The sequence below is a fragment of the Syngnathoides biaculeatus genome, chromosome 22, assembly GCF_019802595.1.
Source record: "Syngnathoides biaculeatus isolate LvHL_M chromosome 22, ASM1980259v1, whole genome shotgun sequence".
NCBI classification, from domain to species: Eukaryota; Metazoa; Chordata; class Actinopteri; order Syngnathiformes; family Syngnathidae; genus Syngnathoides; species Syngnathoides biaculeatus.
This window is the reverse complement of record NC_084661.1, coordinates 3,310,417-3,334,940: the sequence shown is the minus strand read 5'-3', so window position 1 is coordinate 3,334,940 and position 24,524 is coordinate 3,310,417. Positions and strand designations below refer to the sequence as shown.

The 24,524-nt window shown below is 42.0% G+C and overlaps 2 protein-coding genes and 1 pseudogene across 15 annotated transcripts in view; 2 read left to right on the top strand and 1 right to left on the bottom strand.

The window, feature by feature from the left end:
- jmjd1cb (jumonji domain containing 1Cb) overlaps window positions 1-7,215 on the top strand; it is a 246,137-nt gene extending 238,922 nt beyond the window's left edge. For all 14 annotated transcript variants that reach the window (XM_061811226.1, XM_061811228.1, XM_061811229.1 and 11 more), the window contains one exon: window positions 5,905-7,215. In XM_061811226.1, the coding sequence (XP_061667210.1) occupies window positions 5,905-5,997 (93 nt within the window). In that variant the 3' untranslated portion in view covers window positions 5,998-7,215. The remainder of the gene's footprint in view (window positions 1-5,904) is intronic.
- Window positions 7,216-11,892: 4,677 nt separating this feature from the next.
- LOC133495463 (oocyte zinc finger protein XlCOF6.1-like) lies at window positions 11,893-24,509 on the top strand (annotated as a pseudogene).
- Window positions 16,430-24,524, bottom strand: part of LOC133495458 (oocyte zinc finger protein XlCOF8.4-like) — a 56,984-nt gene continuing 48,889 nt past the window's right edge. Inside the window, exon 3 of the mRNA XM_061810115.1 lies at window positions 16,430-16,645. Within this exon, the coding sequence (XP_061666099.1) occupies window positions 16,629-16,645 (17 nt within the window). The 3' untranslated portion in view covers window positions 16,430-16,628. The remainder of the gene's footprint in view (window positions 16,646-24,524) is intronic.

The window sequence follows — 24,524 nt, the reverse complement described above, 5'->3', positions numbered from 1 at the left end:
AGTAGGGTTTGTTTGCAATTACAGAGGTCAAATGTTTCCTGTAGTTGTTCACCAGGTCTGCACACACTGCAGGAGGGATTTTGGCCCACTCCTCCACACAGATCTTCTCTAGATCAAACAGGTTTCTGGGCTGTTGCTGAGAAACAGAAACGGAAAGTTTTAGCTCCCTCAAAAGATTTTCTATTGGGTTTAGATCTGGAGACTAGCTAGGCCATGCCAGAACCTTGATATGCTTCTTACAGAGCCGCTACTTGGTTTTCCTGGCTCTGTGCAGGTCATTGACATGTTGAAAGACCCAGCCACGACCCATCTTCAATGCTCCGACTGAAAAAGGTTGTTCCCCACAATGTCACAATACATTGCCGCGGTCATCCTCTCCTTAATACAGTCCAGTCGTACTGTCCCATGTGCAGAAAAACACCCCCAAAGCATGATGCTACCTCCCCCTAACCCTAACCTCACAGTAGGGATGGTGTTCTTGAGATGCAACTCATCATTTGTCTTCGTCCAAACACGGTTAGTGGAGTTATAACGAAAAAGTTCGATTTTGGTCTCATCTGACCACAAAACTTTATTCCATGACTCCTCTGTATCATTCGCAAACTCAAGATGGGTCTTGAGATATGCTGGTTTAAGCAGGGGAACCTTTCGTGCCATGTATGATTTCAAATTATGACGTCTTAGTCTATTACCAAAAGTCACCTTGGAAATGGTGGTCCCAGCTCTTTTCAGGTCATTGACCAAGTCCTGCCATGTAGTCCTGGGCTGATTCCGCACCTTTCTAAGGATCATTGAGACCCCACGAGGTGATATCTTGCATGGGGCTCCACTCCAATTGAGATTGACCGTCATGTTTAGCTTCTTTCATTTTCTAATGATTGCTCCAACGGTGGATCGTTTTTCACCAAACTGCTCGGCAATTTCTCCGTAGCCCTTTACAGCCATATGGAGTTGTGCAATTTTGTCTCTGGTGTCTTTGGACCGCTCTTTGGACTTTGCCATATTACAAGTTTGAGTCTTAATGATTGTATGGGGTGGACAGGTGTCTTTATGCAGCTAACAACCTCACACAGGTGCATCTGATTGAGGATAATACATGGAGTGGAGGTGGACTTTGAAATGCAGACTGACACCTGTTTGAGGGTCAGAATTCTAGCTGATAGGCAGGTGTTCAAATAGTTATTTGCAGATGTATCACATAAATAAGTCGTTAAAAATTCCAACATTGTGATTTTTTTTTCTTTTTCTTTTTAGATTATCTCTCTCACAGTGGACATGCACCTAAAATGAAAATTTCAGGCCCCTCCATGATTTCTAAGTGAGGGAACTTGCAATATAGCAGGGTGTTCAAATATTTATTTTCTTCACTGTTGCATGTCCATGAAGTTGTGGAAACACTTTTGAGGTTGACGACGTTAAAATCCCAGACAGGAAAAGAAGGCAATGTCTGCTGCTCAGTGAGGAGCCGGTGTGACGGTCTGAGTGCTCCCGGTGCTGAAAAGTCTCCTTGTGATTAACGTATATGTGTGTATATTAATGCGCATGCGCAAATATTTTGTAAACTTTCAGCCAATCTGAAACATCCACATCCAAGCTTCAACATGTTTCATTCGACAACTTGTTGCCAAGTGTTCATGTTCGCTATGGACGTCTCAGAAAGACGAACAAAATCTATAGAATTCTATAGAATTTCTACAGAACAACTTACTCTATAGAACTTTGGCTGTGATTTTCTATAGAATTTCTATAGAAAATCTATAGGACTTGGGTCCTAAAGTTCTATAGTTCTATAGAACATTTTTGCAGGGTTACCTACCTCTATGTAGAAGAAGGGGAACTATGAGACTGTGGGATTTCCCAGTAAGCGTCTGCTACGTACCCAGAGTTCCCCTTTTAGTAACGCACGCGCCTTAATCACGAGGAGACTTTTTAGTACGGGGGAATGCTCAGACCGTCACACCGGTGTAGTTTGTACAGTGTCTCGTTCCTGTTGTTTGTTGAGCTGGGAGAGATGTAAATGGCTGCCAGCAGAAAATTCCCTCGGTCGGTAGAACGTCCAGCACTTGATGATCATCAACTCCAGCAGCGGTGAACAGTGTTTACAAACCACTGCAGAGTCAATGATGTAAACACAAAGCCCCCTCACTGCAAGTCTTCCCTCCTTCGACGAGCGTTCTGTCTGCGTGGTAGCATGTTCGCCGGCCTAGCTGAATGCCACGTGCCAATCATTAAGCCATTTTTTCACAAAAGCAGCGACATCACTCACTCACGCTTTTTGTTTAGTAAACTGCAGAGTAAACTGATGTAGTCCATTTTGTTGTCCCTTGAGTGTACATTGGTCAGGGTGATAGTAGGGAGATCTTGAGAGATTCTACGCATGGCCCTCTTCTGCTTCCTTCTGTTCGCACATGGTGCTTCCACTGTGGGCTGGTTCCAGGAGCGGGGGTCAGGGATTGCACTGGCCCCCGGAGCAGACCGCAGTCGTGTAGCGATGGCGTGATGGCTGGATTTATATCCAAAGAAAACATTCTATGACTGTCAAGCAGAAACACTTTGGCATATTCACGCAATGGGGTGTGAGTGCCCGAAACACAGACACTCAGTTCCTGTATAAAAAGAAACCACAAAAACCTGGATGGAGAGAGAGGAGCCACTGTGTGTGCATGCGCTACCATCTTACTTTAAATACTTATGTCAGCTGCTATATATGTTTATTTGAGTGTCCTTGTAACTAATGACCAAAATCTGGTAGAATTGAGGAGGTTTTCGAAGTATTCTCCCCACCGACTCACAACATCCTGAGTTGAGGTCAGCAGTGCCCCATCCCTACTTAACGCAGTGATGACGGTGCACTGCTACCCCCTCCTGAGATGCCAGACGGTGGACCAGAATTTGTTCGAAGCCGTCTTGAAGTCATTCTCTATGGCCTCACCGAACTCCTCCCATACATATATACTGTCCTATTAACAGAAAACATAAAAGTGCTCCTAATTTAATGCATCACCACACTATTGATACGCTTTCATTGCACAATGACTTTCCATACTCATGTTTTTTTTTAACATCCTGAATATATATTTGGTTATTGTGGGTGTTTGCTGTTATACTAGAATGGCTCTAACTACCAGAAACAAATTCCTCATGTGTCTTGTTGGATACTTGGCCAAAAAAGACATTTCGGATTCTGACTATGGGTAGTGGGGTCATAAATTTGTTCAGCATAATACATGTACCACAATTCAATGTGCATAATGCACACCCATGTACAGTGTGTACCCACGAAGTTGAGCTTAATATGTTGGAAAACCCTTCTACCTTTGTGCTGTATGCACTTTATTTGCACATATAATACTTTTATACTACTATTTTTATTTAACTGTTCTTTTTTTCAAATTCACAGCCCTACTTTTATTTAGTCCATCCATCTTCTATCGCTTAGCTGAGGTTGCGTCACTTGGGCAAATTGTAGACAGTTGAATCTCAGGAGACTGAAAATATTGCGTTTGAATTTTAAAGGTTGAATTTTTTTAAACGGCAAATTTAATATTGAAAAGTTAAACTGAAATACAGCTATTGAAAATGTGATCACTTTGAAATAGCTGTGAATTTTACAACATGAAAATTTCTGTGAGATTTTTCATTCAAATCCTGGTAACACATATTTACTTCCATACACGAGCGCTAAAATACAGGCAATGTCCAAAATTATAATCTCCATGGTTGACCGAATGAAGCCCAATTCTTTACCGATGTTACCCCTTTCTCCGATCTTTTTATGATGTTAAGCTACATTTCCATGGTAATTGCTTTAAATTTCGGCTGGACCAGCCTTGCTAAAAAACCAAGCTTTCTTCTTTTTGGCCGTAATGTGTAAGAAGGTGGATAAAAAGTTATAAAATAGTCCTGGTGCACAAACACAAAAAAGCAATATGCGTTAGCTAATCAAAAACATTATGGTTCTGTGCTACGAAATGGTGGACGAGACACGGGTGTTGTAAAGTTGAAATCTTGTAGGTTGAGGACGTTTTAACTCCCTGTATAAGGAAGTCCTTGGTGTACGACCAAGATCGGTTCCTGTACCGACAACTTAACTCGAGTTTTGCCGTAAATCGGATTTCACCGTTATGAAGTCACATTTACGATGACAGCTGGGATTGGCTTAAACAATCCCGTGACCCTCATGAGGATAAGCAACTCAGAAAATGGATGGGTGGTGGTACTTCCTATAAAAAAAACCTAAAATTTATTCAAATAAAAAATATAAGATGCTTCACTTACCATTACAGCAAGAGGTGGATGGCGAAGAATGAGCTAAGCTGTGCTTAGCTATTCCTAAATAAGCATGTGCAGGCAGCCGTCCTTGCCTTTCAGTTCTTTCAAAGTTAGGAAAATACGCTGTGTTTTTTCCCTTAATGAACATTGGGGCTAATATTAAGCCTACGTTGATTCTGATCCTTTATCCATAATGTAGGTAATCTTTCCATCTCAGCAACGATCGAAGAACGTTCCTGATCACTGTGTCCCTCATAGTGGCGAAACCCTTCACGGGCGCTAAAATACGGGCTTTGTCCTGAATAATAATCGACACGGTCGTCCAACTGAAGCTCAAGTCTTTTTGTCCGTCATGTCTGTCAGTGTTAATCCTTTCTCCGATTTTTTTTTTTTTTTTATGATATTAACCTTTGTTTCCATCGTCATTGCTTTTCCTTCAGGTGGACCAACATTGCTAGAAAAAAAAACAGGTTTCTTCTTTTGGGCCTTAACATGTAAAATGGTTGGCAAAAAGGGCAAATAAACTCCGAGCGCACAAACACAGATAAGCAATATGAGCTAAGCAGAAAAACTATGGTGCTTGGGCCAAAATAGCGGACAAGACACGGGCAACGTAAAGTCGAAACATTTTAGGTCAAGACTTTTTTAACCCGAGAACTCCATTATTCATCCATTTTCTGAGCCGCTTTTCGTCACGAGGGTCGTGGGAGTGCTGGAGCCAGTCCCACCCGTCATCGGGCAGGAGGCAGGATACACCCTAAAGTGGTCACCAGCCATTCGAGAACATGCAAACTCCACACAGGTGGGGCAAATTCTGCCATGGTATTTAAACTTATGAGCACAACTGTACGTATATGCAGTTATATTGGAATGAAAGTGTAGAAAGCTACTTCTTTCATTCACTTAGTCATTTCCACCATACTTCAGTTGTACGTGTTCACGACCATTGTCCTATAGGCTTCTTCTCCTGTCCTTGTCCTGTCCTTCCTACATTACAGCCCCATGCAACATCCATATTTGTTTCCTCATTGTAGATAAGTCTCCCATGACACAGTAAAACAGTTCTGGTATAAAAGGGATACAGAGTCTCTATTCTGCTGTTCCTAACAGTGAAACAGGACCCAAAAAAAAGGCATGAAAGAGTTCAGCTTTTTTTTAACCTATAGAAGGCGCCGTACATTGATAAAATGTGAAAGATTTTTTCATTTTCCCCATTTTTTCTGTTGACATATATGTGATCTATGTGATCTGTCTTGACTACAAGACTGACTCAATCGTGCGTCTGTTTGCCTCGAAGTTATACCAACTTACTCAGACAACAATCGACCCCATACAGTCTAATGAAATCACTAGATTTAATGGATTAGAATACCAAATTCCTAGTTTAAAAAAAAAAAGCAGATTTTTATAATTGTACGCCTTTCCCCCTCGACCTTTGTCTTGATAGACACTTGGTACACTCTGTAGTTACTGTATACTATACTAGTACACTATAGAGTATATGAGGCAATAACGCTCTTGTCTAAAACCAAACATAAGAATGGCGGGAAAAGGAGCGTGTTTTCCATCCAACTGCTCTAAAATGTGGAATTGTGTGCAAGATTCATCAAATACTCTTATCCTCCCTTACAGGTGAAAAACATCCTGTACCACTGTGTAAAAGAGGCCGTGAGCTCCTTGAAAAGGAGCATTTCTGAGGATGAGGAGGAAAGTGAGAACTCATAACAACACTTATGCCTTGTGCACACGTTTCAGCAACAGTACCATCACATGCCGCTGTTCTCTTGAGGAGTCTTAAGATTGCAGGAGGAGACCGGAGGAGTACAGCATCTTATGTGATCCAGTAGACTCTGTGGTTGGCTAGTATTTAAGTAGCTGACAAAAGGCAAACCCACTCATACCACTTAAACCTTGCGACATATAATACCTGCCACCCAATGTTGCATTGATTATGAACATAGGAAAAAACATTTGATGGAAAAGAGAGGGCAGTGTGCTGGTGGGAGCCTTATCATCCACGCCGACTTCTTAAGTGGTACTCTCACATGAGCAGAAGCGCTGGCTTGGGCAGCAGGCCAGACTGGAGGAGCTGTGTCCTGAACTGTTTCACCACAGGTTAAATCTGCACCACGAGCCAATACAGTACGTTTTTTTTTCTTTTGCTGATTACAACATCACCAGCAGCAGACAGCATCAAGAACATCGTTTCTGATGGTTAGGGGGAGGAATCTACAAAATAAAAAATGTGACTGGGGGCGGGTGGTCACAAAGCAAAAACCATCAGCTGTATGAGTCAGCAGGCTCCTTGTTTGTTCTGTCACTTTTTCCTCTGTGAAGATGTATTTATTTCATAACTTTATGTAAATGTGATGTTAATGAGACAAAAAAGCAATTATGTAACTGTGACTGTACAGTATTCCTTTTTCTCCTTTTCTTTTGCGCTATGTGGTTTTCAGTTGTTATACGGTTCAACTGTGATGGAGGACACACACATGCACCAGCTAATGCCTGTATCTTTGGGAAATACTAATGTCCTCATGCCATAAATACATTTGTTTTTTGTTTTGTTTTTTGTTTTGAAGATGAACTGCCAAACTGTTGTAAAGACTGTCTAAAGTTGTTTTATGTATAGTAAAAATAATTGCTCATACGCTTGCATTTTATAAAGAAAACTATTCCCTGGAAAACAGACATTTACAAAAAGATGTAATTTATTTCATAAAATAATTCTTTTTCATTTTGAGATTTGCTATGTTGAAATTCTGAAGTTAAAATATAAAATAATTTTTAAAAAATAACTATAAAATGTAAATATATACATATATTCATTGAGATATTTTTATAAAACATGTCTTGCTTCACTTAAAAGTTTTAAAGTGTGTTACAATGATTTGTAAAATGAAGTTCAAATGGGGTTTTACATTTTCCATTAAAATTGATTTATCAAACAACAAAAAGCCTTTTTACTTCTTTTGGAGTACATCCCTACAGCCATTTTCTGAGCCACACAAGGGTTGCTGGAGTGCGAGAGTGTATCCCAGCTATTTTCAGGCAGTTGGCAGGGTGCACCCTGAACTGGTGCCAGCCAATCGCTGGGCACATAGAGACAATCACACAAAGGGGCAATTTAGTGTTCCCAATTAATGCATGTTTAGGGGATGTGGGAGGAAACCCACGCAGGCACGGGGAGAACAGTTTTCAATGGCGAATGTCCGGGGTGAATTCACAGACACTAAGTGCAGCCAATATGCCGACCACTTGGATGTCGAATGAGACTTCCGCAACTTTGCACATGGATGACACATTCTCCACTCATTTGTATTTTTTCGTGTAGACATTGAAATGAATAATCTTATATGTATTTTTTATTTCAATATCTATTTTAGAATGTTTATAGGGATGACACTAGACCTTTAAAAATGCACACAAGAATACAAACTGGGGAGAAACCTTTTTCCTGCTCAGATTCCGGCAAAAGATTCTCTCGGAATGGACATTTGCTAAAACAAAAAACCCACACGTAAGTTTAAGTACATTGATGAGCGTAGCAGTGATCAATGAAGGTTTTGCCACTTATCCAAGCGGGCTTCATCAGTTCATGCCCAAAGAAAGATTTTCTATATATTTCTTTGAAGACTCCTTGTGGGCAAGTGTTGAAAACAAAAACACTTCTTGCAATAGATCTGGCTTGTCCTATATTTTTGTCATGTGCAAATTGAACATGCAAACGATTATTAGAAATATTGTGAAAAAAGCAAAGCAAATTTACTTGTATAGTGCATTTCATACACAAGGCAAGCCAATGCGCTTTACGTGATTAAAAGCATTCAACTACAAAAAAACTGTTGAAAAAAGTAAAAAAAATAAAACAGCTTTTAGTGTAAGAAATATCACTGAAAAGTGGAAGTACGCTAAAACATGACTTTTTAATCTGGATTTGAAAATACTCACACTTGGTCTTGACGTCTCCTCTGATGGCAATTTATTCCATATTTTCATAGCATAATAGCTAAATCCCGCTTCACCATATTTACCTTGGACTCTGCACTCCACTATTTGACTGGACAGTTGATCTCAGAGCCCAACTAGCTTTGTATTCCATTAGCATTTCTTTCATGTATTCTGGGCATAAACCATTTAGTGATTTATAGACCAGGAACAGACGTTTAAAAAGAAAGTTTAGATAGTTTAACTCTTGGTCAAAGATCTCATCTTTTAGAAAATAAGTTAAAAAGTGGCTAATTCCTTCATTGCATTAGTTTCCTAAACTTTCGTGAAATTTTGGGTTGATGATAAATATAAAAGTATGAAAATTTTTTGTGAGTTTGTTTGTGTGTGATGTTCTGCAGCCATCCCTCGCCCCTGTCTAAGCGGCGACAGGCCCGCGGCCGCCCCACCCTCCTGCTTCGACGGCGACCGACCCGTGGCCATCCCACGCCCCTGTTTCGACTGCGACAGGAGCTGGGGAGTTCTGATGGGCCACCCTGGAACTGGAAGGGCTTCAGGATGGCTGTGATGGTGATCGTGGCGGTCATGGCTTTGATTCTTTTCTCCATCATCCTCACTCCAGATGATTCCCGACTGCTTCATGACCTAGCCTTGGCAGGGACTGATCCCCGGCCACTTCATGTTGAAGCTCCCTTGCGACCGGCCACTGGCCACCTTCCTCCCAAGCGTCGGCGGCGACAGATGCCTGGCCGTCTCGCGGCCGCGTCTGAGGAGGCCTTCATCCGGAGCAGTTGCATGCCTTGGTCTGGTTCCTGCTTCACCGTTGGGTTCCTCCCCGAGGCCGTCCATCCGGATCGCCCAGTGGGGATCCTGGTGCTTGGTGTCCGGGTCGTCCTCCTGACCTCTCCAGCCGGACGCCTCGCGTTTGGTGGCCTGGATGGCCACCAGACTGGGGTTAGGGGGGGTGCCCTCCCCGGGGGGGTGCCCTCCCCCGGACCCCTTCCACCCGCCCCTGGACCTGTTAATTTTCTGTGTGTTTCTTTTGTTTAGGCACGTCTGGGAGCCGCGCCTTTTTGGGTACTGTGATGGTCCTGCCGGTCCAGTCCTGGCTGGGCAGTTCTCAGCACACCGGCTCTGATTCGGAGGCGCACACCTGTGCCTCATCAGCAGTGATTACCCCGGTGTATATATAGAACCCAGTGGTTCTGACTGACTCCCTGGTAAACAACATTGGAACGAATAAAGGCTTATTCCGCACTGCTTACCTGTCACCTGAGTCATGCATTTGGGTCTGCCCTCGAGTCTCGTTCCTGACAGACGTCTTTGATACTCCTGCCTTCTCGGATCGATCTTCTGCATACAAACCCCTGCCTGCCCGTGGACCTGCTCTTTACGCCCGACGTCCTGATTACCGCTGCCCCACTTGACTGTCTGCCTGATCCCCGACTTTGGACCGAATAAACACTTTTCCCGAACTACCTTTGCGTCTCCGGATTCCTGCATTTGGGTCCTCCCTCCGTACCGATGGGTCGTGACAGTGGTGACTCCTAACGGGACGAGCTGAAAGGAAAAGAAGAAGAAGAAGAAAGAGGATAAAAACTTTCACTCCTGTTTGATTTTTCAATTTATCATTTTAATACACCAGGACAAGAACACTGAAAAAAGAAAAACATCATCCCCGTCCAATCCACTTCCGCGGCGGAGATGAGCCATCGCAGCTCATCGCAGCCGGCTGGTGTGGCTTATGACAGACCCGAGCTGTACTGCTTTCGGGGGGTGTTCATCGACGCCGCAGTACGATGAACAACACAGTCAGCCGGGACGCTTTACTGCGCGCACGCGGCTGACTGACACATTCTTGGCTGGGTTCTTCAGAGCGTCCCCGTCCGCAAAGCCTGACGCACAGGCTTCGCAGAAGCTGTGACCGCCGAACATGCCGCCTCAGGTGTGGCTGATTTTCGGCGCCACAGTGGCATATAATGGAGCCGAGGTGTGCTGCTTTTAGAGGGTTGTTCACAGCCACCGCAGTACGCGATGAACACTATCGAGCCAGGACACATTACTGCGCGCACGAGGCTGAGTGAGACATTGTTGGGTGGGTTCTTCAGATTCGTTGCCGTCCGCGCAGCAGCCCAACGCCGTCCGATGCGCACATCGACATATTTCATACGCTGATCTTTTGTTACGTTATGAGAGACCGATTACGTGGTCCGCCCCAAACTATTATTTATTTTAGTAGGTGAATACACACTTACCTGTGATTTTGAACCCACGAAGCTCTCGTCCTCTGCACCCGTGCAATCCATTTTTCCCAACAAACGGGGTCTCTTGCAAACTTATGAAGGGTAAATCCATTCCCCCGAGTGTTCAAGCAATGTCCAGCAATGCAATGAGCAGGCATTTTGGCTAACACGAAGGAACAACGAGCTACCTTCCCCGGAGGTAAAACTAATGGAAACAGACGAGTCCACTTGGGGGCGCCCCTTTCCTTTACGTCACTTCCTGCTTCTTCTCGAAAACAAATCCTCGAGAGGATTTTCATGGCAGGAGTTACAAAAAGCTGTCGACGTCAAAATCATGTTTTGTGGTGAAAAAACGCATGGGCCCATATTGGCTGACGTTTTTTCATTAATAAAATACTAAAAATCATCCATTCCATGGCACTTCACCTTTAAGTGGTCCTACCGGGCAACTGTGCGCCTGCGGGCACTCCGTTGGTGACCCCTGGCATAAATTATCGCCTTGATGATGGACATTTCCGACTGGTGATCTTCAGCTCCGCCCCCCTTAGCAACAGTTGCCATCCCCCACAATCTTCCAAAATGGCGACTGAACAGAACAGGTTTGAAGTGGATTCTCTAATTGTGTATTCCCGGTAACATTGCGGTATGTTTTTTGCCAAATGCGCCAGACTTGTCCACTTCATTCAGCAGGTCAGTGATACGCTAACAAAGTGAAAGTTGTTCTCCTGCAATGTGTAAAGCAATGATGATAATTAAATCAAACTCAGAGAATTTACTTCTCCCTCACTTACCTTCAAACATACAAGCTTGTGTTTGTTGATATTGTCCACATTTAGTTGTACGTGCGCTCTTCCGCGAGCCTTACTCTATCCTAGACACTTAGTCAACTGTGTTTTAGGCTTTGGAAAATGAATGAAGCGGTCCCCTTATAACCTCGCCTGATATCTTTCATCAGAATTGTACGTTGCCCAAGCGCATCTGAGGACCATTTTGTTTCTAACATTAACTTTTCAAAGCGCACGTGACTGATAACCAGCATTGATTGTGGGACATGATGACAAGAGGGGTGTGTCAAGCCAGGGGTTAAGACAATGCGGCTATGTGATTGGCTATTATTGTACGAGTAATTGACAGGTCAGAAAAGTCCATTTAATTGGTGTCCTCACAAATATCAGTAAATCAATCAACACACTGGTTAACAACTGTTTGACTGTATTACATTGTTGAAATCAAATGTTCATGTTCATGTGCATTAGCTCATCAGAATCAGATGTAATGACCAAGTATGGAACAACACATCAGGAATTTGTCTCTGGCAGTTGGTATCACCCTAGTATGAAATTCATGTTGAGTACTGAGAAGAAGAACAAACTAATTAACAAGAACGAAGAAAAATAGACATTCAATTAATAGGAAGTATTCCTCATAAGAGTCACAGATGTGCAAGATGCAGTCTTCTCCATTTAGAACAGACAGTTAAGAGTGTGTCAAAGCCCCACATTATGTTAAGCTTATACATACCGTTTGTGGTTCACCATTATAGACCAGTGCAATGACAATCGTGCGATAGTCTACAATATATATTACTAATACTAACACCAATTGGACCAGCAGGATGTGAGGGTGTTTCCCAACAACAGCGCAAAGCAGAAAATAGTAGGTTCGCTGATCCAGAATTTAATGGCTTAATTGCCTGCGGGAAAAAAACTGTTCGAATGCCTGCTAGTTTTGGATTGCATTGATTGTTAACGCTTTTCCGACTGAAGGAGCTGGAAGAGCTGGTGGCCAGGATGTGGAGGGTCCGAAAGGATCCTACCCGCTCTGGTCCTAGTTTGAGTAGTGTGCAAGACTTCAAGGGTGGGTAGGGTGGTGCCGACAATCTGTTATAGTGGTTTTGATTGTCCGTTGCAATTGGAGTATGCCCTTTTTTGTGGCAGCCCCAAACCAGACTGTGGTGGAGGTACACAGTACTGATTGGATGACCACTGTGGAGAAATATCTCAGCAGCTCTCATGCTTTCTCTTGTGTCGTGCTTTCTCAGAAGCTGCGAGAAGTACAGTACATCCTTGGCTGGGCTTTATGAAGGATGAAGTTGATGTTCATCTCCTACTTCAGATCCTCTGAGACTGTAATTCTCAAGAACTTGAAGGTCTTGACGGTTGACACAAGACAGTTGGACAGTGTGAGGGGCAGGTGTGGTGAAGGATGCCTTCTGAAGTCCACAATCATTCTACAGTCTGGAGTGTACTGAGTGTTCAACGTCAGGTTGTGTTGGCTGTCGATACATAGACTCGTCACCGTCTTTGATGAGGCCGATGATTGGGGTGTCATCTGCGAACTTCAGGAGTTTGACAACTAGATGCCTTGAGGGGCCTTCGTTTGTGTACAGCGAGAAGAGCAGAGGGGAGAGGACACAACCTTGGGGTGCCCCAGTCCCAATAGTGTGAGTGAATGAGGTGATGTCCCCCACCCTCAACTGCTTTGTCCTGCCCGTCAGGAAGTTGTAGATCCACTGGCAGATGGCAAGTCAGACGCTGAGCTGGAGAAGCTTGGAGGAGAGGATTTCAGGAATGATGGTGTAAAAGGCAGTGCTGAAGTCCACGAAACAGGATCCTCGCAGAGGGTCCCTCGCTGTCGAGATGTTCAAGGATGATGTGCAGACCCATGTGTTTCTGATGTGCTGATTTATTATAAGAGTTTCCAACCATCAGCTCTAAGTGTCGCCAAAACACCAACAGGTACAGAAACATGTGTTCGGCAGCCTTGAAGTTGGCGTGAGGCACCGCACATTTCCACGCTCATTTCATTCTTGATCATGTGAACTTTGGCGTCCAAAAGAACGTACGTGACATTTTTGTGCATATGCACCTTTTGTACATTAGGCCCCTGCAGTGATAAGACGGGTCCAAGCAGGTTGGAACAGCTGGCGGAAGGTGTCTAGTGTGTTATGTGACAGAAGAGTCTCTGCTAGGAATAAGGGCAAAGTTTACAAAACAGTGGTGAGGGCCATGATGTACGGATTAGAGATGGGGGGCAGTTGGGGTTAGAGAGGAAGATGCAGAAGATAGGCTCAGATGGAAAAAGATGACACACTGTGGCGACCCCTAACGGGACAAGCCGAAAGGAAAAGAAGAAGTGCGTCTCTGTCCCTCTCAACTGGACTGTTTATTTTTTCCATGATAAATCGATAATTGTATAAAGGTAAATTTTCTGAACAGTATACAGCATTATATGCAGATTTTAAATAAACGATTTTCTAAATGCAACTTGAGTTCAGACCTTTCCCAGTACAGTCGACGATATTCCCGAGAAGGCAGATTGAATCCTTATGAGAAATATAAAGCATCGATTTCCAAGTTTTATTTCTATAGCTTTTTATTTTGAAGGGGCTTCCCTCGCAGATGTTCGGCGGCTTGTTTTTGTTACATGCGAACACTAGTTATGGCGGCCGGGTTGACTTCTTGGGGCGGAAGGCTGGGAGCAGACAAACCGTAGTGCAGATTTACTAACTCACAAATCGCAGTTTTCCAATGACTACATGCGCTTCACTGAACCTAGTGAAGTAGTGATTTATAACTGAATGAACGTGATGAAGTTTCGACGCAATACTGTACTGGGCTAACGCATTTGTTCAATATTCGTGTCAGGTTAAAGTCGTCTGGTGCACTTTGAATCTTCTCGGCCTAGTTTAGCTCAGTTTCGCCAGGAAACAAAGAAACGGATTTGTGCTGGACACATTTCCAAGTGGAGAAAACGTGTGTGTGGGAAAAGGACAGCAGAGTATGAGGGTGAACTTTGAGGACAAAAAGACGAGAACGAGCCTCAACTGCTGGATGCTCTTTGCAAGATGCAACATCGAGTTAGTTTACGCACAGCAGGTTTGTGAACGTCTTACTCTCACGTAATGATAAAATGCATTCTAATTTTAAGAATATTGCTTTGTTTCTTTGCGGGCACTATGACTGTGTAACTAATACTACTACCAACAAAAGAAAGTTGAAACTCTCTTCACAGGGAGAAACAAAACCTAGCTTTTTCAGGACACAAGTAAACAATCAGCAGTCAAATATAGGTTGGTTTGCCTAAATCACTGTTTCTGAAAAAACAGAACAGAAAGCAGCATTTTTGTGAAAAGAGACACATCAGAGCAAACTTGTGCCTTTGACCCCAATATCTCCTTTGGAATAGTGATGAGTTCAAATGTCTGAAAATAAAACAACACTGACAAATGACATATCTTTACACCGGTTAGAGAGCTCCGCCAGAACGAAGAGGCACGGTCCTCGGACTATAAAATCTGTGAGCTGCCTATTATAATAATAAGGATTAATTATGTGTCCACCCTCATAGATTGAGCATTAAAAATTTGAAAAAAATTATAATTTCTGGAAGCCACTGTTTTTTCTTTTTATAGGAAAATGTTTGCACTTGGCCCTGGATAAAGCAAAAGATAATGGATGGAGGGAAATTTATATATTGATTTTTCAAATTAATGTTTTGCCCTTGTTTCATTTTAGAATACCATAGTGTAAGTTTTTTTTTTAATCTATGAAGGTTTCGACTTTGAGTGTTGAAATAATAAAAAAATGTGAGAAAATGTTAATGCCCGTCTGAGAAAAGTTGATGAAGTGTGTGGTTAGGCATTTTCCAGCCTTCAAACATATATAATATATAACAAATGAAAAATCATAAACTGTAAATGAAAATAATATTCTGTAAAAAAACAAACAAATCAACCTGTGAACAAAAAACAAAATGAAAAACAGTAAATGAAAAAAAAACATCCTGTAAATTAAAAAAATCTATAAAAAAAATCATCTTCTCCACGGATTTCACTTCACGTTATTTTCTTAGAACGTAACGTAAATATTTAGAGGGAATGCTGAATTTTGGCCAATTGACTTTCAAGGATCCACTGGTCTCTGAATGCTTTTTTTATTCCTTGGAAAGCTAAACTTGGCACTGCCTGTACAATGAGTGCAACCAACTACAATATTTTAAAGCAGTGTACATAATTTCTTTTGGCTTGTCCCTTTCGGGGTCGCCACAGTGTGTCATCTCAGATGAGCGCTTATATTTGTTTGGCACAATTTTTTTTACACCGGATGCCCTTCCTGACACAACCCTTCTCAGCGAGTGGGATACGAACCCATAACCCCTGGGTTACCCAATCAATGCTCTAACCCCTGAGCTGCAGGGGCCTCCATCATAAAACAGTGTGAAATAGCAAAATAACTTTCAGTAAACCGAATAGTGACCAGGTATGGCACCTGAATTTTTTTTCAACTCTGAGTTTCTCCTGGGTTGTCCCAGGGGTATCCTTGTAGTGGGAACATGCCCGGAACACCTCACCAGGGATGAGTCCAGGAGTGAGTCAAATGAGTATGCTTGCCCGTCTGGCACCTTCAATGTGGAGGAACAGTTGCTCTACTCTGAAGCCCTCCCGGATGACTAAATTTGAGAGAGAGAGAGAGCGAGAGAGAGAGAGAGAGAGAGAGAGAGAGAGCTTGGACACCCTGCAGAGGAAACTCATTTTGTTTGTATCCATGATCATCTTTTCTTTTATGGCCCACAGCTAGTGATCATTGTTGTGAGGGTAAGAACGTGGATTAGTCAAAATAAATATATATATTTTACGTCATATACTTAGAGTACTACGTCAGAAGATATGTAACAAAGCTAAAAAGTTACTTTAGTTAGTTAGTTTAGTTTTTGGGTTAAAATATATTGTCCACATTCTCAAGATATATATGATGTCATGTACTAATTCATTCCCAGTTCAACTGCCATCATTTGTGGCTATGTATTATTTTCCATTTGGATCTCCAGAGACATATTAATTTGCCTACTTTGGTGTTCAAGATTGCTTACTCACTGCGAAAATGTTTCCAGCATGACCAATGCGATAAGTATACTGTATCACCAAATTATTTATTTAAGTGTTTGGCGACTGCATCTTACAATACTTTAGCTATTACAATCATGCTGAAAATGGTTTTCCCGTCTTCCCCTTCGTGATAATGATTCAGTGATTTATTCGGTGACATGGAGCCAATGATTATTAGTGATTTATAAAGCACAGACACCGGACAGGAAGAAAACATTTGCCTCCGAGTCTTGGTATCTGGGGTGCAGAGGATGGAGTGACAAATTAGCATGCGTTAATCAGTCACCTGTAGTACCTGGAAAATAAAAAGGGAGAAGTTAGGGCAAACGTTTTATGTTAATTTGCTATTTTTATGTTTATTTTATCAAATTAAGAAATGAAAAACTGACCAACTAAACTAAATAAATGTGGACATTCCCTAACATTTGAAAAAGCTGTGCTCTGCCTTTCTGTCTATCTCAACTGTCCACAGCTGCTACCACACAGTTTTCATTTATCAAGCCACACTATTTTTGTTGAGTTATGAGAAATAAATGGTTCAAACTTTGTTTTGAGAGCTGAAGACGGCTGAGATTCATTTGCATATTTTAGTGATGGAAATTAAGGAATGCATTGCTGCAGACCTTTTACGGTTGCATTTTGCCATGGGATACTGGACATTAAGGACGCTGAAATATTGTACATCTTGGCTTATTCATTTACTGGTTAGTCTTGCCATAAAAGTGGGGCTATCCATAAATTCATGGTGACCCAAATTAATACTCAATACTTGTGGGACATGATGTTATCCCACTGGCAAGTAAGGAATCAGATACTCCCAGCCAGTATCAATTATGCATTGGACACACACTGCAACCTGTGCACAACTGACCACTATCACGATATGGTGAGGGATCCTAGATAAAGGATTACACATTTTAAACAAACATGGAAGACATGGCAAGATTCCTCTGCTCTCTTTTGTTTTTCCTTGACAGAATTCGGCTGTAGGCTTCACTGATGTTAGTGCCCTCCTGTCAATTTTTTCCAAGTTTCAGCTTTGCAATCATACTCCCCCTGAAACCCAAAGGCTTGCACTTTCCCGGACGTACAGCGGGGTCATGAGAATAATACCACAGTATTGCCAGTCGTTTATGGTCTGAACTACAATGCTATCTGATTGTCATCTGATCCTCAAACGTCCAACTTCTGTTCTTGATCAACAAGAACATTCTTGGCAAATACTTTCGCTGTCACCCATCTGCAACTCCCAAAAACTGCGATGAAGACATAACTGGGGAACATGTCAATTAGGTTCAATTCAATCACAATCACAATCACATGTCTTTATTTCGGAAGAGTTAAAGAAGTAATGATTCGATTATGATTCATAACCCATTTGTCAATGCAAATACCGAATGGGGTTTTAGAGGGTGTTTCTAAGTGCTAGTAAACATATAAATACACATCAACACAATAGACTATACCAGGAGTCGGCAACATTTAACACTCAAAGAGCCATTTCGACCCAGTTTCCATGGAAAAGACAGCATTAGGAGCCACAAACATTTTTTGACATCTGAAATGAAGATGTTAGCCTATACAGGGGTACCTCTACTTACGAAATTAATGCGTTCCGGAAGTCATTTTGTAATATGAATTTTTCGTAAGCAGAAGTGCATTTTACATGTAAATGGCAGGATCCGTTCCGAACCCCCCACCCTACCTGCCAAAGAATGAGCATAATGAAAATAATAATAAAAAAAAAATATGTTCATTTACCATTAGTGGTAGGCGACTATGCGAGGAGAAGGTTGAGTGAGAAGCAAAAGGCATGGTTGGGGACGGGGGAGGAGACAAACTTTGACAGCCGTAAGAAAACATATGGCTTTGGTGTCGTTGAGCTTTCCATGAATGCCGGCTGTGAAATCTGCCTGCTGACACGTCAAGTGCTAACAAACGTCTCTGAAGAAGGCAAATGGTGATCACCGAAATTGCACAAGGTTTGAAGAAAGGAGTTAGAAAACTGACTTAATAGACAGACATGATACAGCTTTTTGAGACAAATAACATACACTTCAATTGGACACTTATAATTTATTTTCCGAAGCCACGCAGAGCTGCAAAAAATTTTGAAAGAGGTGCGGGTTATCGATCTCTGGACGAGACTTGACCAAACTAAGTTTGTCTTCTTGTCTTGCAGACAGTAAAATATACCTTCATCCTGAGCAACTGGTGCCACAGTTCCCTCTCGTTAAACAAGAGGATAAGCCAGACCACCCTTACATAAAAGAGGGGGAGGAAGAACCCCTTCAAATTAAAGCGGAGGAGGAATCAGAGCATCTTCACATCAAAGAGGAACAGGAGGAGGAGCCGCTTACCAAGTGCCCATCAACTGGTGTCCCTTTGAAGAGTGAAGAAGAAGATGGTCAAAGTGAGGAGTACAGAGGGGTGCAGCCTATAAGCTGCAGCTCAAGTCAAAACATGCCAACAAAAGGTGATGGAGGCCACTATGGAGGATCACAAGCAGACAGCCTCTTTCCTCCACTCTCAAATAGTGACAACATGATGACAATCTCCTGACAATGATGATAATGAAAAACAGTCTGAAGGTCATGAGGCTGGTCACACCAACAACAAACGCTGGCAATGTTGTCAGTGTGGGAAAACCTTTGCTTCTAAGTGGGACTTAAAACGACACTTGAGAATACACACTGGAGAAAAACCCTTTGCCTGCTCAGTTTGTAGTAAAAGATTCTCTCATAAGGGAAACTTAACACCACATACAAGAAAGCACACTGGTGAAAAACCTTTTGCCTGCTCAGATTGTGGCCAAAGATTCACTCAGAAGGTACATTTACAAATACACACAAGAACCCATACTGGTGAGAAACCCTTTTCCTGTTCATTTTGTGATCAAAGATTCTCTGATCGGGGAAGCTTAAGAAAACACACACGGACCCACACTGGTAGGAAACCATTTGTCTGCTTAGTTTGTGGTCAAAACTTCTCCCAGAAGGGACCCTTAACATGTCACACAAGAACACACACTGGTGAAAAACCTTTTGCCTGCTCAGATTGTGGTAAAAGATTCTCTCGAAAGGGACATTTGACAAGACACACACGAACACACACTGGTGAAAAACCTTTTGCCTGCTCACACTGTGGTCAAAGATTTGCTCGTAAGTATTTGGCAAACACACACAAGTGTGCTGTTGAGAATAGAAGTGATCAAGAAGATTTATATGATCATGTCAGTGTTTAATATCAAAAGTATTATGATACTGATTTACTGTACAAAAATCTACATTCTTATATCTACCATCATTTGAACTTCAGTACCTTGTCTCTGTAACTTCTAAAAGCTCCCAGTGGATAATTGCAATGCAAATGGTTTGTCCAATATTTTTTAAGGTTGTCTATTAAATGAGTCATTGATTGATTGAAATAAATTGCCTTTGACTTTTGGTTTAAAAATAAAAAAGTGTCAAACTAAATAAACTACACCTCTTCAGACATTAAGAGTAACTCAATTTGCTTGTATATTGAATCAACTTTCTGAATGTAATGAACTGAAAGAACTTTAATGGGATTAATTAGTACTCCGGAACTCCACAATGAGTTTGAAATCAGAATTGATTGTGTCGCCGTCAGATGTGCAGATTTCAGAGGACCTTTATTTTTAAAAGCAACATGGTGCCATCATAGTTTGGTTTAATTTCTGTCAAAACAAGACATGTTAAGTCATGAGATTTTTTTAATATAATTATTTTAAATGTGAAGCATTGAATTCTAATTATTTTTTAGACTTTTGCTTTAAAATTGTCCCTCACAGCAATTGGCGGGTTACTGTCAAGGAGGCTATAAACAATTCAACATGCACCGAGTAGACTTGCCCCAAACTCTTGGAATGTTAGCAAAATTTCCCAAATGTGTTTATCAGAATAGATAAAATTTGGATCGAGGAATGTTTCATGAATAAAACGAGCACCAGTTTGTAAGAATCGACTTTTTACATTGCTAATTTGCCAAAATGTTCTGCTCAGAAATCAGTGGAAATCATGAGGAAATTTGTCACTTAAACTGCTACTCTTTCATAGAACAGGGATGAGAATTTCGGATTTTTTAGACCAAAATAACCATTCTCGAGATAAGCGCAAATCCGTTGAGAAAATTCCGGGGGGGTATCATGCGCCTGCCTCTTGGTGGTGGGCTCCGAGCTGCAAATTCAGCTTAGTGCTAGCACAAGCACGACTATTATATGCCGTTCTAACTTGCGCGGTAGTGTAAATATTTGCATTTAACAACATAAACATTAAAACTTGTTTGCGGCTGATTACTCGATTGGACAACAGAGTTATACAGTTAACGATCCAATCGTGTTAGTGGTTAATCAAGTTTCACCATTGCCATGTACGTGTTCTCGGTTCTCAGAAATCGCAGTGTAACTTCTTAGTTAGCCAAGTAATGGTGCGTGGGACTTAAATAACGTGAACTGAGTGACGGTGTGTTCAAAGTTTTAAGATGGCGAAAGTGTTAGAAAAAAGGATGAAGATCGAGCGAGGCCAATTGACAAGGATTGGACTGGAATCAAAAACTGTTTCAGACGGGAATGGCTTGAAAAAAGTGTAACCGTGCAGATGGGACCGAAAACGGTATCAACATGTCTAACCGAACACATACAAAAAGTGGACATTCCAGGCAAAGTGCTGTGCACTCTGTGTTCCGATAGGAGCAAAAAATATCCAGGAGGAAACTCAAAATGAAAAATGAAAACATTGGCCGTGTTGACACGGCTGAAGAAGAAAATAATGCAGCTGTTCTCAGACAATCAGAGGAACAAGGGATAAGACAACACGAGGCGGAGACAGATTTATTAGAGTCAGCAAAACAATAGATACTTTTCATTGACGTCAGGCCGACCACGTGTTTTTGTTTACAATGCCATTTTGACCGGCAAGATTATGTCTGCATCATGGTTAGGAAGTATAAGTGTACAGTGTAATGTTTTAGCTACGGTTATCGTTTGATCTGTTATCTTGAAAGTCCTTTGACACATGAACACTGTAACCAGAGGCAATTGAGGCACTTGTGCTGGAGTGAGGAATAAAGAAAGAAGCCACATGTGAAACTTGAAAGCAAGTATCATCTCGTTATCATTAGATTGAGCTTTAGTACTTCTCGTATATAGCAAGTGTGGTATGATTGTGACTGTGTCGAAGTCAGCGGGGCATGACGAGACAGGACGATAAGGAAGTGAGCTAGAGTTTTTTTTTTCCTCCCACATCCCAAAAAAATGTAACATGAATTAGACACTAAATTGCCCCTAGGTGTCCTCCGTGATAGACCAGTGCAATGACAACTCTGCAAAGGGAGCAGTTTAATGTAATGAATCGTACGATGGTCTACGATATATATTACTAACACTAATTGGACCAGCAGGACATGAGAGTGCCTACCCAATGGAAGGAGCTGGAAGAGCTGGTGGCTGGGATGTGGAGGGTCCGAAAAGATCCTGCCTGCCCTGGTCCGAGTTCGAGTGGCATGCAAATCTTCAAGGCTGGGTAGGGTGGTGCCGACAATTCGTTCACTGGTTTTGATTGTCCATTGCAGTCGGAGTTTTTCCTTTTTGTGGCAGCCCCAAACCAGACTATGATGGAGGTACACACTGATTTGAGCAGCTCTGTTGACAGGATGTGCTTCTTCAGAAACCACAAGAAGTAATGGCGCCACAAAAGTGTAACTTCTGCCATCTCTGATCATATCCAAGAGTTTTACTTTTTCGCTGATCGTCATCATCTTCCTCTTCCTCATCGCCACTGGGCTGTTTTTCTTCAGTCCGCTTTCCACAAAGCGAATCCAGCTCCCATTTCAAATAATACTCTAATTTCGCATCTTCGTCATTGTGAACTAGACAGGTTATCGTGCACACAGTCAACAGTGTAGAAAATGGCAGATAGGAAGGACAAGTGAGAGAGGAGGGCCATGAAATCTGATTCAGATTCTATCCACCATTGAGCCCATTACTGTTTCCCTCTTTCGTCACCAGGGCTGAAGGATGACGAATAATAGCTGTCAAAACCACCTCACCTTTGTTCCCATCTCTTACATTTCTGATAAGTAAACACCAAATTCAGCAATCATTTTCTCCACTTTTTCCCGAAGTTCCTTGGGTGGTGCGGAAGGATTCAATTTCTTAAATCTTTCTCTCATTGATTTTTACTCATTTTTTCTTTTTTATGTATCCCCTGCATAGAGGATAACCTGTGTGGGAGAACTGTGTCGCCTTAGGCATTGGATAAAGGTTGTTCCCAGCTGTTTGTAGTTGTATGGTGAGCTGTTTCTTGTTCAAAGCCTCTGTGCTACCTACGGTAGGGATGTACTACAGCTCCCGGTTACTCAAAGTTAACTCTTGTAACGTTCTCCTTCACTTCTGGAGTCCGACCGTAGGACCCGTCAATGCTGTCTTCGTCAGTCCTCAATGGCTTGTTGTTGGAACACCTCAGCCTTCTTGGAATGGACACATTTTTAAGTCGATTCTCTATCGCGTATTCCAGATGATATTGGGGTATATTTTTTGCCAACTGCGTCAGACTTGTCCAAGAGAGTTCTACAGAAAGGTCTCAACTATTTCACGAAAGGATATGTATGCAGAATTAAGATTTTGGATGGAGCAGAACGCAATGTCAGAGCTACAGCGAAATGTTGGCGATTGATGCAAAAAAGTTCAAAACCTCACAAACTTCATATTGAAATCCAACAGGATAAAATTGTGGAATTGTAGTGCGCATGTAAACCAGGGTGAGTACTTTTTACTTGGAAAGATCACGAGTAATATCATTGTAGTCTTTATAAGTGAGTGGGTGTATTCATTTGACTTGGCTTGTAATCAAACCCAGTGCTCTTTCTTAAAAGTCTGATGTGATACAAATGGGCAAATAGATATTTCTCTTGCATGACATTGCACATTTACATATCCCTAACCCGACTCTTCGGCATAAAACATTACACACTTCATTCAGGAAGTTAGTGATATACAAACACAGCGAAAGTTCTCCTGCAATGTATAAAGCACTGATAATAATTAAATCAAACTCAAAGAAGATACTTCTCCCTCACTTAACTTCAAACATATAGCCTTTTGTTTGTAGATATGGGTTGTTTTCACTGACGTCACACTTTTTGCTTAATTATCCTTACACCACTATTTGCCGCCATTTAAGATCCCTACCCAACGCCTACCAGTGTGGAAGTTTCCGGAATGCTCCCTGTTACTGTTTGTGTTTTTGTGTTCCACAGGCGTCTCGGGACTCAAATACACAAGCAGGGATGAGAATTTTCCGCCGATCGGTGGATTTCCGACTTTTTCAGACCAAAATGACCATTCTCGAGATAAGTGCAAATCCGTTGAGAAAATTTCAGGTGTGGGGGGGTAGGGGTAGAGTATCGTGCGCCTGCCTCTCGGTGGTGGGCTCCGAGTTGCAAGTTCAGCTTAGTGCTAGCACAAGCACGACTATCATATGCCATTCTAACTTGCTCGGTAGTGTAAATATTTGCATTTTACGACATAAACATTAAAACTTGTGTGAGGTTCACCAATCAGACGTTCATTAAACAGGACAAAAAAGGAAGCAAAGACACCAGTTCAAGTCTCACGCGGAGAGGAACTGTCTCGTAAAATTAACCACTGCGCTCTCTGATTATCCTCTCCTCAGCACTTCTATTTATTTAGTTTTAAGACGCCCCTTATTTACATGGATGTTACAAAAAGGAGACGACAAGCAAAACAGTTTGAAACAAGATGTACATGTTTGTTCATGTGCGTGTGCATGTGTGGAAGATTGCTGAATACATGTGTGGTCATCATTTCTTTAACAGGCAGCAGTTCTAACAGTTCTGATGATTAGATTTTTTTGTTCTTGCTGTCTCCTGCTAGGAGGCTGCCACGTTATCTCGGGCAGAGCAAAGCATTTCTTTATTGGAAGCAGCTATATGATAATTATGATCACAAATATTCCTACAACTTGTTTGCAGCAGATTACTCGATTGGACAACAGAGTTATACAGTATAACGATCCAATTGTGTTAGTGGTTAATTGAGTTTCACCATTGCCATGTACGTGTTCTCGGTTCTCAGAAATCGCAGTGTAACTTGTTAGTTAGCCAAGTAATGGCGCGTGGGACTGAGATAGCGC